This window comes from Lepidochelys olivacea, assembly GCF_965140295.1.
Source record: "Lepidochelys olivacea isolate rLepOli2 genome assembly, chromosome: 7".
NCBI classification, from domain to species: domain Eukaryota; kingdom Metazoa; phylum Chordata; order Testudines; family Cheloniidae; genus Lepidochelys; species Lepidochelys olivacea.
Window position 1 is genome coordinate 33,986,482 of NC_140417.1, and position 15,769 is coordinate 34,002,250.

Sequence of the window (15,769 nt, forward strand, 5' to 3'; positions counted from 1 at the left end):
GCCCACAGCATCACTTTTTTTCTTTTTATTGTTCATCGTTTATCAAAACATGAAGTTGATGACTGCTTCACCCCTTGCAGGGCCAGCCACCCCTGGCTCCCTTTGTCCATCCATCTCGGGGGAGGAGGCAGTTTGGGAATAAAAAGACACGCGCCAGTGCCAGGTCTGCCCAGTCTATGAGGAACGCTACCCCACAGACACCTGGAGAGTGTCAAGGCAGGGGCAGCAACATTGCAAGAGCTGAGGGAGGGCGTAGGGACGAACACTCCCGCCCTTACCCCTCAGTGTCACTCTTCTCCTGCCAGGAGAGGGGTCGAGGCTGCCTTTGGGCCCAGTCCTAGCAGCTTCAGAGGCCCCATTGGGTCTCACTGTGAGCCAAGGCACAGCTAGTTCCCCCCATCCCCCCACCCTCCCCTTACCCACAGTCTGGACTCTGATCCCCAACCCCACATGATCCATTGCTCCCTCACCACTATAAATACAAGTGACAGTGAGTCTCTGTCATCCACACCTGACACAGCAGAACCCTCCCCTTCCCAGCAGTGGGGGCAGCGCACCACCTGCCCCCCACCGTGGGATAAGGGCAGGGGCTGCAGGAAGGTAGGAGTGCCCTCCCCCACCAGCATTGGGATGCAGGGAGGCTCCATGCACCTACACATTCCAAGATTTGCTTCTGGTCCAGCAGTGTTACTTGGGGGACAGGCTGAGTTAGATGAGGGACCACCCCTAGAGAAAGGGAAGCCAGAAGCGTGTGTGAGGGGAGTCAGTCCATCTAGGACAGGAAGGGGGGTGTCAAAGGATCAGGCCAGCCAAAGTGTTTGGTCCCACGGTTCGGCCAGGGGCACCTAAATGTTCTGGAGAACTTGGTGACTGGGCAGCTACTCCCCTCCCCTCCCGGTCCATCCCACCCCCACCCCTACTAGAAGGGGCCTCTGAGCAGCAAGGGGTGTGGGGCTGTAACACACAAACCTGGTCCCTCGCCCAAGGATTTGTCATTCAGAACCAGGAGCAAATATTGCTAGAAATTAGTCTATAAAGCAGCTCAGAGAAAGATAAGGGTGGTAGGGGCTAGGTACTCCCATGCCCCTGCCACCCCTATACTGTGGAAGGCTGGGGGTGGGGTGGTGGTGTCAGAACTCCCCTGTCTGCCCTTCACAGGGGAGACCAGCCCTGAGACACAGGGAGAAGGGTGGGGTACTGCTGGCTCAAGGCCTCAGCCCTGCCTGGGCATGGTGTATCCTGGGGGGGGAAGAGGGGAGAAAAGAAACATCATCCTTCACTCCAAGCCCCCCCCCTCCACCCCCACCGCACGGCATTATCGCAGGGAGATGCTCCAGTTGGCTCCGATGTTGACGCCAGGTTTGCGCAGAGTCAGGACAGAGGTCTCCGGCTCGTGCTGGAAATCCAGGCGTGTCTCAGCCATGCCTGCAGGAGGGGAGGGGGCAGGGCAGCCATTAGAAAGGAGAGGTCCCTGGAGCACTCTCCCCCACCCCCCAACTTGGACCCAAGCCCCACAGGACATTTACTGCCATCCCCCATGACTGGACCAGGAAGCCCAAAGGTCCCTTGGCCCTGTGCCCCCACTCACCAGGCTGTCTGAGGAAGACGGCGGCTGGCTTCCCCGCTCCCAGGATCACCACCCGCTCAATCCAGGCTGGGCTCTCAAAGATGCCTTTGGAATCCGCCGATCTGGAAAAGGGGACAGAGCCTGGGGGTCAGAGGCTGCTGGATAGGGGGCAGAGCCGGGCTGGCACCAGCATGGTGGTAGGAAGGAACAGGGGCAGGCTAGTGTCATGGGGGTACCAGGTTGTCCAGGGTGGGCAGCACTACTGGCCAGCACTGTATGTGGGGGGAAGGGAGGTTACCCGGCAGTCTGGGAGGGACTGTGCCATTTGGGAAGAGGGGGTGCCAGCCCTGTGGTGGTGCAGCGTGGGTACCAGCCATCACGGTGGGACAGGGTTGGATGGCAGCAGTACCAGGCCGGCACCACGTGGGTACCTGGCTGTCAGAGTGTTGCTGGCAAAGCTGAAGTGGCGGTGCAGGTACTGGGCCTTGATCTCGAAGTTGTATGTGTGCCCATCGTCAATGAAAAGATCTCCTTCCGCTGTACCCTGTGTGGAGACAGAAGCTGGTAAATAGGGGCAGGGTTACTAGGAAACCCCCACCCTGGGGCCCTGCATCACTCACCTGGGGGCTGAGCGCCACATAGAGCGTGTAGGGGTCGTGGTACATGCAGTCCGATGAGCGGCGTACCCGCTCCTTCCGCGGCACAATGCTCCCGCCTCGCTGGTACACAGGGATCTGCAGGGAGAGGACTGGTCAGTGGCCCTAGCCGGGGCTGGATCAAAGCCACGCCTCTGGAGGGGAAAGGCCCTGTGTCCCATTGCCCACACCCTAAGCCAGCCAACCCCCCTACCCTGGAGCTGGATCAGAGCCAGAGCCCCCTAGAAGGGAAGGCCCCATGTCCCATTCCTGAAAGAGGATGCTCCCCCATGACTCACACTGCTCATGGTGACAGGCACATAAAGCGTCTGGGGGGCATGGTGCTTCTGGTGGGAGTGGACATCATACCAAACCTGCCAAGAGAGGAGAGGTTACAGGGGGTGTCAACAGCTAGCGCCCCACAGCTCTCAGCATCCCGCTGCCCTTCCACAATGAGCCGCCTCCCTCCTCACCTCTCCTTTGCCAGGCAGGTAGACCTGCACGCCATGGGCACCCTGCTCTGTCACTGGGTGGACCAGCAGTGCGTTACCTGGGGGGAGGACACAGCAAGGTCAGCAGCAGTAAGGACGTGGGGGGGAGGGGACGGCAGCACCTACCCCCCAGCCAGGGATCCCCATGGGTTGGGCACTCACCGATCAGGAACTGGTCATCAATGCTGAAGGTGGTGACGTCATCAGAGTACTCCACCCAGAGCGGCCTGGAACAGAGCAGAGCATGAGGGGGACCACACCCTGACCTCCACGAGTGCCCCCAAGCCCCTGTACTCTTATGAGCAGTGCCCCTGCCCCGAGCCAACCCCATTACTCAGCAACGCCTCCCCCCAACTCCATCCCCAGCCATGCCCTCACCCCAAGAGGTCCCCCACTCTCTCCCCAATGGTGCCTTCCCCAGTAGTTCCCCCCCCCAAGAGCTCACCAGCAGTGCCCCACCCACTCAGTCTCCAGTGGTGCTCCCACTCCATTCCCAGCCATGCCCCTGACTCAAGAGCCCCCCAACTACCTAGCCCAAGAGATCCCTCACTATCCAGCGATGTCTGTGCCCCAAGATCTCCATCCTCCAACTTCTGCTCACCTCATGACAGGCTGGCCAGAGCGGTAGCTGTGGTAGAAGGTTGTGTACCAGTAGGGCAGCAGGGCATAGCGCTGGCGGATGGCGGCACGGATCAGGGCCTTGTTCTCCTCCCCAAAGAGCCAGGGCTCACGCCGCACAGTGTCCAGATGGGCATGGGCCCGGTAGAAGGGCTGGTAGGCGCCAACCTGGTACCAGCGCACCAGCAGCTCCGCATCCGGGCTCTTGAAAAAGCCACCCACATCAGCTGCAGCAGGACAGAGAGGGACGAGGTAAGTGCTCAGCCTGACCCCAGGCCCCAATGTCCCCCATCAACCTTCCTCCTGCCCCCTAAGAGATGGATGGGGCTGTGGAGAGAGAGCCCGGTCTAACCCCAACACTCCCCTGCCCCGCCCAGCACCAGAGGTGAAAGCTTGACCCTAAGCCCCTCAGGCCCCCAACCCACTGAGAGACAGTGCCAAGGTAGGAGTGACCAGTCTGACCCCCAACTGCCCCCCATCTCCCTGTCCTGCCAACCCCTAACCCCCAGCCACAGCCTGGAAGGAGAGCAGCCAAGGCCAGCCCTGCCCGCAGACAGCTGCGCCCCATGCACACACACACCTCCGCAGAAGGAGATGCCCACCAGGGCCAGGCTCAGGCACATGGGGATGGAGATCTTCATGTGGTCCCACTCGGCCGCATTGTCCCCCGTCCACACCGCGCCTGCGAAGGGGTGGGCACCAGACAAAGGGGTGAGGACAGAGCAGTCCCCCTGTGCCCCCAACTGGCAAGGGGTTTACAAGACTCCCCCGATCATGGGATGTGCAGTCTGGTGCAACAAAAACGCTCATGCCAAGTCTTAAACGAAAGCTAGGCTCAGGCTGGTCATGGCTATTGGTGTGAAACGTTTGGAGATACGACGTGAGGTACCTGCGGAGACTGACCATGCAGTCTGCCAGATGATACCCAGGCAGAGCTGCCCAACAGCTTCCCACGACGCCAGGTATGCGTTCACCTGGCGTTTGGGTGGCATGTAAATGGAGCATTGTAAGCCAATGCTGCAGACGCGCCGATTGCCTATGAAGTCGAGAGGGGGGAGGGATATGAAATCAACAGGGAGGTGGTACACTGCCACGGGGTGTCCCTGGGGACAGACAAGGAAATTTGGGGGATAAAAAGGTGGCAAAAAGCCCCCCCTTTCTCCTGCACATAGGAAGCAATTGGGCAGTGCAATCACATTCATGAAAACAGGATCACAACCAGCCTTGGTTGAAAGGCTGCAAATGATATTCGGGGTGAGTGGAAAGGGCTTTCGCCAGATCAGCCTGCAACGTGTCTCAAGAAAGCGGGTGCCGCTTCTGGTTTGTGTGGGATCCTTTTGTCTCCGTTATCCTAGCTCACAGTCTCAGTCCTGGGTCCCCTGAAAACCACCACAGCCTCTCCACTACCCCCACAAGGGCACTGGGGGGCAGAGCTCCCCCCACCCACTCACCATAGCGCTGGGAGCCGGCAAAGAAGGCACGGCTCAGCACGAAGGGGCGCTCAAGGCCCCCCGAACGCTGCTCCAGTCCCTGTGCTGTCGCCATTTGCTGCCAGAGGGAAAAGAGAGACCTTGTGAGGGTAATTGGCAGAGTCTGCCAACACCTTTCCCCAACTGGGACCTCCACACTCCTTGAGGCAACCCAACCCCCCTGGGAGCCTACCATGGGGCTGCAATCCCCAACCCCAGGTGAGTGACACTCTTCCCCCACTGGGAACCCCACTCATTGGGATCCCACCACGGGGGTGACTTCCCCATCCCCCTGAGCCATGGGCCAACCCTCCCCCGCAAAGGTCTGAAGGCTCTTGAGCTCCCAACACTCCTGGTGCCTCCCCACACCACATAGAAGGTTGTGCAGGTGGCAGTGCCCCCCAAGGACTCCCCGCCCCCTTACCACATAGAAGCCGTAGAGGTTGTGCAGGTCACGGTGCTCCCAGCCACCCTGGTGCAGGGCGTCTTTGTACATGGTCACCTCGGGGCCGTTGAACACAGATGGCTCATTCATGTCGTTCCAAATGTACAAGTTCTCCATGGAGGCCTGGGGATGGGGGGCAATGAGACACAGGTAGCACCACAGTCCTCCTGCCCCACCTGGGAAAAGCTGCTGAGTCAAGGGACAGCTCAATGCTGGCCCCCCAACCCGAGTGTGGGGACAGCTCACCCCACAGCTCCACTCCCCGCCCGTAGCCCCACTTCCACCCTACCTCGTAGTGGTCGTAGGAGAACATGCTGGCCCACCAGGCGCGCATCTCAGGGTTGGTGAAGTCGGGGTAGCCAGCCGAGCCTGGGGGGGCGGAAGGGGAGGATTAGTGACACGCCAGGGGCTCCACGCCTAGCACTCTGCCTGGCACCTGCTCCTGGCCAGCCCCACCCCCACCCTGTCCCGGGCCACAGCCCTGCCCCCCATCCCAACAGCACCCCCAGCTCACCTGGCCAGCACCAGCCTTCATAGTCACTGCCATCCTTGGTCTTGACATAGAAGCCACGGGAGCGGATCTCGTTGTGGACCTGATACCCGCTGTCCACCTTGATGTGTGGGTCCACGATGGACACCATCTGGGGGGAGGGGTCAGAGACTTGAACCGGGTACCCCCACAGTCCAAGGGGGGGGTCAGGCGGGGCAGGGCATTCCTTGCCATTCGGGGCTGGGCTTATGGCTATGTACCCCTGCAGGGGCCTCACGGGGCCTCCGGCCGGCAGCTGCCCCAGTGTCTCGAGGTGGTGGGGACATCTTCCCTTCTATCTCTTGGCTCGGGACGCTGCAGGGCTGGGGGAACCGACTGAGGTCCCCAGGGAAGTAGGATCAGGGAGTGCAGGTGGGCGCTGGTGGGGTCAGGGAGGGGGCCATTGGTGGGTGGGCGCCGAAGAAGTCGGGTTGGGGGGGTTGTCAGGTGGAGGGGGCGGGCGCCTTACTGGGTGGGGGCCAGAGAAGTTGGGTCGGGAGAGTGCCGGTGGGGTCAGGTCGGTGGGGCATTGGTGGGCAGGCGCTGGCGGGGTAGGGTCAGGTCGGTGGGATGTTGGTGGGCAGGCATCAGAGAAGTCAGGTTGGGGGGGGGGGTGCGTTGATGGGCAGGCGCTGGAGAAGTCGTGTCGGGAGGGGGGCACTGGAGAAGTCGTGTCGGGAGGGGGGCACTGGAGAAGTCGTGTCGGGAGGGGGGCACTGGAGAAGTCGTGTCGGGAGGGGGGGCGCCACTGGTGGGCAGGCACTGGAGAAGTCGGGTGAGGACCGTTTGTGGGCAGGCACCGGAGAAAAGGGGGCCGGGGGGGAATCAGTGGACAGGTGCCAGAGAAGTCAGGTGGGGGGGGGCGCGCCGGCGGGGCTCTCACTTTGCGTCTCTTGGTGGCCAGGCGCCCCAGCATGTTGCGGGGCTGGGGGAACTTGTTGGGGTCCCAGGTGAAGTAGCGCTTGCCATCGGTGTGCTCGATGTCCAGCCAGATGACATCGCAGGGGATGTCGTGCACGTCGAAGCCGTCGTCCACGGCAGCCACGTCATCCTCATCATTGTAGTTCCAGCGGCTCTGATGATAGGCCATGGCAAAGAGCGGGGGCAGGGCCTGTGTACCTGGGGGAAATAGGAACCAATACATGGGCACCCCACCCTCCCGTGGAGCCACCTTCCCCTCGCACCCAGCCCTGCTGACAGGGCTGTGCAGCGACTCCCTAGCCTGGCCTGACCCAGCCCTCCCCACCTGGACCCGTCAGGGTCACATAACCCCATCCCCGCTTCTCTGTCCCCATCAGGGCCAAGTAAACTCTCCTCTTCTCCTATACCCACCAGGGCCATGTATCCCCCTCTCCCCACCCGTCAGGGCTGGGTAACCCCCCCCCACCCCCAGGCCTGTACCCGTCAGGGCTGTGTACTGCCTGAAGACATCAGTGGGCGCAGGCCCCAGCAGCAGAAAGACATCGATGATGCCGCTCTCCGACATCCAGCGCACGTCGGTCTGGGGGGTTTCGCCACCCCCCTGCATGTAATCCAGCATCTTCCCAAACAGTGTCTGCAGGGGGAGCCGTCAGCAATGGGGGGGAGGGGAGTACCTGCTTCCCCACTGTCCCCCTCCAACCTCCTCACTGCCCTCCACCCAGAGCCAGCCCCCGTCCCCACACAGACCCCTCAGTACCCCACTGGAGCCAGCTTCCTTCCCCCCCCCACTTGGAACTACCTCCACACAGAGCTGTGCCCCCCCCCCGCCACAGACACACACTATCCCCTCCAGAGCCAGCCCCCCAGCAGACGATTTCTGAACCCCGCCCTGCCAGCCCAGCAGGAACCAGTGCCCTCGTACCTTGCCAGCTGTGTTGGAGCTGATGTCAACCCAGGTCTCGGCGGCATTGAGCCAGAAGATGCCCAGGGTGCGCTGGGTGTTGTGGGCCAGCAGAAGCGGCACGGAGCCATACAGCGCCATGGGGTTGTACAGCTCATATTGGAATACATCCAGGTTGTAGAGGCGGTACGGGTCACCCCCCCTGCAGGGACACATCAGGTCATTGCCCCGCCCCTCCCTACCCCTGAGAGGAACAGCACCCCCTCCCCCAATAGTCCCTCAGCCTCCCCTCAGCCCCAACAGAGGCAGCACCCCGCATCCCCCATGGGCCCAGACAGGCACAGAACCCCCCTGCAGCGCCAACGGGCCCCCTCCTCACTCGGTGGTGCGCAGGCGCAGGTGGTCGGCGTGCTCCGGGATCCCATAGACGTGCTCAAAGCCAGGCAGTGAGAAATCCAGCCCCACCGAGGTCGGCCCTGGAATGAAGGGGTTGTGATAACGCTGTAGCTCTCAGCAGCCCGTGGGGTCCAGGGCAGCACGGCACCGCCAGGACCTGCCCAGAAAGGGGCCTCCTCGCCCCAGCACCGTGCCCCCACGCTTGCTGTGCAGGCTGGGGTCCAGCAACACTCCCACTGCCAGTGACACCACAGCAAAAGGCTCTAGGAGGCAAGGTAGGCAGGGGCACTGGTCCTCCCCACAACCAATCGGCCTGTCCAGCCCAGCAACCCCCCAGCTCCAGGTCAGAGCAATGGACCCATCTAGCCCAGTAACCCTACCCCTCTTGGATCAGAGCAATGGACCCATCTAGCCCAGTATCCCTACCCCTCTTGGATCAGAGCAATGGACCCATCTAGCCCAGTTAAATCTCCCCCCGCCCCCCACCTCCCAATCAGAACAATGAGCCCATCCAGCCCAGTAACCCGTCTGCTCCAGATTGGAGCAATGAGCCTGTCCAGCCCCGTGTGGTGGGGTCAGGATGGCTCTCACCATTGGGCTTGCTGTCTGTGTGGGTCTTGAATGTCTCTTCCCAGGAACCCAGCTCCTCTTCAGCCCCGTCCGGTCTGTCCGGCACCTCCTCTGACTGAGAGGGATGGAAGTTAGACAAGGGAGCTGCAGGGATGAGCAGGCCCCAAGCCCCCATTCACAGGCACAGGGCACCCTTCTGGGGGAGCAGGCCAGGCCCCACATGCACGGGGCACAGCAGACAAGGCCTCTACATGCCTTTCCACACAGCTGCTGCTCAGCCACCCCACTCCCACAGAGGGTCTACACCTGCCTGCATACAAGTCCTCCCCACCACAGCCCCCCAAGTCTCTGCACAGGGCCCCCACTCCCTGCTCCACACAAGTCCCCTTCTCTCGCACACACCTTTGTGCTCTTCTCACTGGACTCCTCGTCCCCAGGCACAGCTGGCTCTGGCTCCTTCCCCGCTGCCTCGCCCTCCGGGGCTGGCTCCTTTGGCTCCTCCCTGAAAAAGGCAGAGGGAAGAACAGCCGGCTCAGCACCTGCCCCGGGCACCACCAGGGCACGGCAGCGCCAGGGATCACCCCAAGCTGGGCACAGCAGCATCTCCAGGGCAGGCAGGTACCATTAGTCTCTAGAAGCAGGAACCACTCACACACAGGCTGGCAACAGGTTAGCGGGGACAGAGGGCGAGAGGGGACAGCCCAGCCCAGATGCTCCCAGACTCTGCAGGGAGCCCCCCGATCTGACTCTTTCCCTCTGGACAGAGTCTTCCCCTATGCCAGGGAGGGTGCTGCCCCCACCCCTGCTGCTTCACAGTCCAGGGGTTTGGGTCCCCCATGCTAACACACTCGGGAGCAGGTCTCATCGCCCAAAGGGAGAGCAAGCATCTCAGCCACCGGCAGGGTCCTACAGAGCTACAGGCCTGGGGTGGCTACAGAGAGAGAGGGGCGGAGACTGGTGTAAAGGGGGTTCAGAGAGTCTCAGATTGGGGCTACAGTACCACTGTGGGGGAGGACAGTGCCAGGTGTCTCGCAGCCCCAGGGCAGCCCCTTCCCTGCCAGCTTTCACTGGAAGGTTGGATTCAGTCTGAGGGGGGCAGGGCTGGGCTCGGCTCACCTGTCCCTGCACCAGCCACTCCCCCTCCATGGCCTCTGGGGCAGGGCACAGCCCATCTCCCCACCTGATCCCCATTCCTTCCTTCCCCAGGAGACACGGCCCCTCCCTCCCCCACCCCACTGCCCTGCCTGGCCCCCAGGGGGACAAAGCCCCTCCCCAACCTGGCCCCTTGGGAGAAAACAACCCACAAACAGATTCTACCTGTCCAAGTCCACACAGCCCCCATGTCACCCTCCCATAGCTCTGCAGGTGGCTGCCCAAGCAGGCCCCTGCCCTGAGCAGCTAGGGGGTCCCATGCACCTACCAGCTCCCTCCCTGGGTGTGTCTTGCCTGCCTGGCACAGCCTGCCACTGGGGCAGGGATTAAATCACTGAGGGTCTGGGGAGTGCTCGGAGGGAGCAACTCCCTGGGCAATGAGGCAGGGGGTGACCACCACCCCCTTGGGACTAGAGGAGGGGGAAGCATCAGCCCCAGGGCTCCCCAAATCTAGACATGGTGGGGGAGGAGGAAGGGATCTGCCCCAGGGCTCCCCAGCTGTAGTACTACAGCCCCCGGCTACGGGCGGGTTGTGGGGGTCAGAGACAGTAGCAGAAGCTGTGGATTTACCTATGGAAAAGGCTCTTGATCTTATCCCACAAGCTACCGACCGAGCTACTAACTTTATCCGAGAAACTGGGGCCGGGGGAGGCACAATCAACAAAACAGAAACAGCGAGAGTCAGTGCATGGAATTCCAGACACAGAGATCCCCGCCCCCCCTTCATCTGCCCCTCACCAGGCCCTGTGCCCCCAGGAGCACAACAGATGCAGCAGGGACTGCTCCCCCTCCCAGCTGTGCCTCCTAACAGAGTCACAGCAAGGGGCCAGGTCCCAGCCCCTGTCCCCTTCAGCCCCCAGCGACCAGCCCTGGGAACCAGACCCCAACCATGGTCTCCAGAGGGAAGAAATCGAGGGGTTTGGGCTGTTCCCCAAGAGCTTGAACATGGACCATGCCTCACTATAGCGCCCCCATGCTGGGAGAGGCCAGGGCTGGAGTAGCTGGGAGCTCCCCCTGCAGCCAGCGCTCTGGCCCAGCCCCCTACATGCCCCTGCCGGGAGAGGCTTGGACTGAGCACGCTAAGCTGAATGGGAGCTGGTCACCCCTCAGGGATCAGAACCCCGGTGGCTCTCAGGGACACAGCCCCACCTGCGGGGAGGCACTCACAGCTGCCAGAGATACGGGCTGCACGGGCCCAGAGCTCCCCTCCCCCTGGTACTCACGAGTCCTTCTGGTGCCGCAGGTGCTCAAAGTGCAGCAGCCCGCGGGGGTTGACGCTCAGCACCAGCTCCCGCCCCTGCAGCAGGTCCATGCGGAATGGCTTCCCTGTCAGGATCAGCTTGTGTCCAGAGTCGCCCAGTGAGAGCTCCACACTATTCTCATCCCGGCCCGTCACTGCCAGCCTGGGGGGCAGCAGAGAGGGGATGGAGGACAGAGATATGGATGGAGGACACAACTAGGCTGCAGGGCAAGAGCCATGGGAAGACCCCCTGCCCATCCCCCCTCATCTGCTTACCCAGTGAGCACAGCTGGAAGAGCAGGCCCAAGGGTCCCCCGCTGTTAGCCCCACAACTCCCCCAAGCACAGCAAAGGGGGCCCCCTCCCTGCCAGGCCTCTTACCAGGTGGTGGGTGGGTCGCGCACCAGCACATCGGGCACCTCGTAGCGTGGGCGCAACGGACTCAGTTCATTGATCTTGATGCGCGTCATGTTCCCCTGCAGCCCACACAGCTCCAGCAGGAGTGGGACCTGGGGAGAATTAGTGTCAGCCTCACACCAGTCCCAAGGCCTCCCCTTCCCCAGCATCCTCCACCAGGGAACATGCCAGCCTTCCTGGCCAGAGAGAACCCTGGGAATCGCTTTGAAGAACTGGGGAGCCGTGCATCATCCTGCTGTGCAGAGGGGGGAAGGGCATTGCTGGGAACAGAACTTAGGTGTCCTGGCTCTCAGCCCTCCTGCTCCAACCCACTGCCCCCACTCCCCTCCCAACACTGGGAATAGAACCCAGGAGTCCTAGCTCCCGGCCTCCTTGCCTCATTAGACCCCACTTCTCTCCCAGACCTAGAGACAGAACCCAGGAGCAGTAGTTAGTCCTAAACCTGAAGGTGCCATAATGCCAATAAAATACTGATTTTCTTACACAGGAATTATTAAATGAATTCACATTTTAGTTGTATTCTGAACATCTAGTGCTGCAATCCATGGCTAAACCAGGCCTGGCTGGGGCCGGGTACCTTATCCGAAGTGACGTGTCTGGATTAAAAACAACATATCCAGACACACACACACATTTATAGTGCAGGGGTGCCAAGCCCATGCCGATTGGAGGGAACTGAACTGAGGGACATCCCGGGGACTCCAGAGAGGTCTGGCTGCGTGTCCTGGCTGCTCTAGGGTTACCCTGCTTGAGTCCTTTCCAACAAGGTTCCTGCCAACCTCTCCACCGCAGCTCATCCGGCCACCCTAGTTCCTGCTCAGTAACCAGCTATGGCCTCGGCAGCCTTTAGTCTCCAGCTCTAATGCCATCCCCCCCGGACTCACCCACATTGCGTCCTGCCCATTCCAGGGCACACAGATCCCCCCCGCACACGCACACACCTTGGCCCCAGAACTGAGCTGCCCAGATGCAGCAGCTCATGTGACCTGGCCAGAGAAGACACCGTCGAGCCCCTGCCCCAGAGGGTGAGGCTCACGTACCTCTGCTGGCTGCGCTAGACACTGCCACTTGCTCTGGCCCAGCAGGACCATCACGCAACATGCTGCTCATCATGGGTGAGAGTGTCCTGCAGCAGCATGGAGGCTCAGGGACCAGGCCCCCTTACTGCTCGACTACAACATTGCTGCTGCTGCTGAGCAGTACCAGAACAGCTTCCAGTGTGACGCCACCACTGCCAAGAAATCCTGACTCCCAGCCTCTGCTCTCATCACACCCAGGACCCGCATTTCAGGGCTTAGCCACAGGTCTCTCGAGCTCCCACCCCAAGCTGGGCCCCTCACCTTGTTCACTTCATTGACAAGCTGCAGTTTCATGGAGTCCTGGCTGAGCTGGAGCGACTCCAGCAGCGCCCGGTAAGGGGAGCTCCCGGGCTTCACACTCCTCTGGCGCCTGGGGACAGGGGGGAGGGTTAGAGCAGCCAGCGGCAGGTGCAGCCTCCAGGCAAGCAGCTCAGCCTGGCTCCCTTCTCTCCAGATCCCAGCAGCAACGCAGCGTGTTTGTGTCTCTGCTCCCTGCCCTGGGGAGAGCTGGGGGGAGAAGCCAGCATGGGAGCTGCACAACAGCCCAACCTCAACGAAAACCCGATGCCAGTGCAAGGGGGAGAGGCCAGAGAGCAGCAGCTCCTGGTCCTGCGTGGGGGCCATGATCCTCCCAGCCCTCGCTGTTCCCCTTTGCTTGATTCAGCCCCACACCTCTGCCCTACTACTCACTTGCAGAAGGAGCTCTGCTCACATGTCTTGAAGTTGCTCCTGTCCACAGCAAAGGCAGCAGCAAGGCAAAGGGCCATCCAGACAAGAGCTGCCATCCCCAGCCTAGAAGAGAGCCGGGGTCAGACGAAGGCGAGCTCTGGGGAATGCCCTGCCCAGCCCTGTATGTGGGTTTCCCAGAGGGGGAGCACTGGTTTCAGGGTTTCCAGCACCTGCCCTGAGCCAGGGACAGCATTGGTCCCTTGCTAGGGTTAACACCTGTGTGTGGGGGGTAGGGGAGGGGAAATGGGGCTTGGAGGGGATTAATGCATCTGCATCAGAGTTAACTCCAGCGCCAGGAGAAGAGAGACAGCACTGCCCCCATTACATGGGTCTCAGGGGGCAGTTCAGCACAGGTCCTGCCCTAGGGGCATCCACCTCAGGCACTTGGCACTCAGGACAGGGCAAATATGGCTGACAGACCCCCTCATCCTGCCAGACCCTTGGGAGAAGCCCAGTTTCCCCTTCCCAGGGTAGATGCTCCAGGTAAGCCAGATGAGTCATGGGACTCATTAAAGGGCCTGCTATTGGGTCCCTCTGCCCCACAGGCCCCTCTGACATGCAGGGAAGGGGCACTGGGAGAGGTTCTACCTGGCAGGGGCAGCTCCTGATGCAGTGGGGTGGAGGGAGCGAAGGGCAGCTTCCTGCAGGAAGCGCTTGCAACACAGCCCGCAGGGCCATGTGAACGGGGCTTGCTGCTCAGTGCCAGCCAGCCACCTGCTTAGAGCATGAACTCTTCCCCCATGCACCAGGGCAAATCCCAGCGCTAGCTGGGCTAGGCTCAACCTCTGCCACCAGCACCTGGGTTTCACAGCCCTGCGGGTCTGGACTGAAGGGCGCCAGCAGAACCGTGCATGAGGAGCCCAGTGCTGGGACAGCAGGGGCTGCAGAACAGGACTGAGGGGCACTGGCACAGGTACAGGCCAGGGAAGGGCTCTGGCCACATGAGCCTACCCGTTCCTACCCGGACCCACTACACACCTGGAGCCCCAATATTGAGCCCCCTGACACCAGGGCTAATGCCTCCCATTAGCCTGGGGAGGGGAACAATGCCCCCAGACCCCCACTCCCAGGGCTACTGCCTCCACAGTCCCTCCCTGCCGCAGCTGGCCCCCAGCATCCACTGCGACAGGGGATTTTAGGGCAGCAGTGGGTGCAAAAGGCAGAGGTGGCTCAGGGAGAGGAGGGAAAAAGATTTTTGGGAGCTTAAAAGCCCCTCACCCCGCCCCAGGAGGCAAGGGAGCAGACGGGAACAGACAGCTCCAAGGCATTGCCAGCCCAGGCTCTGAACCAACTTCCCTGGGCCCTGTTAGCAGGCTCTGGCTGGACCCCAGTGGATGGAGCTGGTGTCCAAGGGGCAGCCTGAGTTTTGGTTGCGGGTGCTGGTATTAAAAGGAGATCAGGGCAGGCGAGCTGGGGGCCAATGGAGGATGTTTGGGGGTAAGGGGCAAGAGCTAATATCTGAGGGAGGGTTTCTGGGGGCTGAGCACAGAGCGCTGGGGATGTGTGGTGTTTGGGGGGGGTCTCTGGGGGTGGCCAAATAGAGGGTATTGGGGAGGCCTCTGGGACAGGAACAAAGAGGAGGGGGCTTAGGGAGGAGCTGGTATCTGGCGGGGGTCCCTGGGCCGGGCGGAGAATGGGGGAGGGGCTGTTTGGGGGGCCTGGGTCGGTCTCGGGGGACCGGGGACGGTGGGGAGCAGGAGGGCGGGGGCGGTCTCGGTTGGGATTCGGGGTTCTGGGTAGCGGGTCCCCACGCCGGCCCCAGCGCTCACCTCTCCGGCGCCGCCGCCATCTTGGATCGAGCCTGACCCCGCACACCGCCCCCGCCAGTACGGCTCGGTTCCCCATTGGCCCGGCGGGGCCTGAGCCCCTCCCCCACCTCCCCGCCAGCCAGCCTCGTTGCTGAGTTATTCATGAGGGCCCCGCCCCAATTATGAATATTAATGAGCGTCGGGTCCCGTTCTGTTCCGGGCCCCAGGCCAAGGCGACGCTCAGCGGCTGCTGCTCACGCCCAGGGCGAGCCTGGGCTAGACCAGGCCCCCACGGCCAGCGGGGTCCCCTGCCCTGGCCCTATTGGGATCCCGGCTCTGCCCCAGCCGTGCCAGGCTCTGCTCAGTCCTGCCCGGCCCCGGGCAGCGCTTGGCTAGCCGGGCGGGCTGCCGCTTCCGCAGGTCACCCGCACGGAGACAGACCCCCGGCTCCGCGGCGGGGCCCGGCTGGCTGGAGCCCCCGGGGCCCAGCCATGCCGGGGGGGACCGCACAGGCAGCTGGAGCAGAAGTTACAGCTCCCCCGTGACGCAGACACAGGGGGGCTGAGCTAAGAGGCAGGGAACAGACATGGCTCAATCATAGCGGGAGGAAGGGGCTTCCGCTGCCAGCCAGGGCGTGGCACACCCTCACCTACCTCCCCACATGCCTACCCCCCTCACCCCTGCCATCACACAGCCAGTGCGAGGCAGAGCTGGGAGCGGAACCCAGGCATCCTGCCCCCGCCCCATCTTCTGCTGGCAACACATCCAGTCACACCCCTAGCCCCCTCATGCCCCATCCACATGCACACCTCTCCCAAACACAGAGACCCCCAACGTCTCCCCTCCTCTGCTACAACTTCCTC

The 15,769-nt window shown here is 62.3% G+C and overlaps 1 protein-coding gene across 2 annotated transcripts; it reads right to left on the reverse strand.

The window, feature by feature from the left end:
• Window positions 1–10: 10 nt before the first annotated feature.
• On the reverse strand, window positions 11–15,000 carry GANAB (glucosidase II alpha subunit). Of its 2 annotated transcripts, XM_084634456.1 has the most exons (25): window positions 14,928–15,000; window positions 13,120–13,221; window positions 12,691–12,799; window positions 11,315–11,442; window positions 10,918–11,097; window positions 10,265–10,330; window positions 8,945–9,044; window positions 8,564–8,657; window positions 7,956–8,052; window positions 7,598–7,778; window positions 7,156–7,309; window positions 6,638–6,873; window positions 5,740–5,866; window positions 5,515–5,594; window positions 5,205–5,348; window positions 4,763–4,859; window positions 3,892–3,993; window positions 3,295–3,538; window positions 2,856–2,920; window positions 2,676–2,752; window positions 2,502–2,576; window positions 2,188–2,301; window positions 1,999–2,111; window positions 1,589–1,689; window positions 11–1,425 (listed from the first exon to the last, which is right to left on the reverse strand). In XM_084634456.1, exons 1-25 carry the CDS (start codon window positions 14,945–14,947, stop codon window positions 1,316–1,318), a joined length of 2,916 nt encoding a protein of 971 aa, XP_084490582.1. In that variant the 5' UTR covers window positions 14,948–15,000; the 3' UTR covers window positions 11–1,315. The 2 variants fall into 2 exon arrangements, with proteins under 2 accessions (XP_084490582.1, XP_084490583.1); XM_084634457.1 differs by lacking the exon at window positions 10,265–10,330.
• Window positions 15,001–15,769: the final 769 nt, after the last annotated feature.

Excerpts from the sequence above, each read along its gene's own strand:
- GANAB (XM_084634456.1), bottom strand. The coding sequence starts at position 14,947 with ATGGCGGCGGCGCCGGAGAG. Across the intron at positions 12,800-13,119 it reads GAGCAGAGCTCCTTCTGCAA|GCGCCAGAGGAGTGTGAAGC; the intron begins GTGAGTAGTAGG and ends CCCTGTCCCCAG. Across the intron at positions 3,539-3,891 it reads GGGCATCTCCTTCTGCGGAG|CTGATGTGGGTGGCTTTTTC; the intron begins GTGTGTGTGTGC and ends GTCCTGCTGCAG.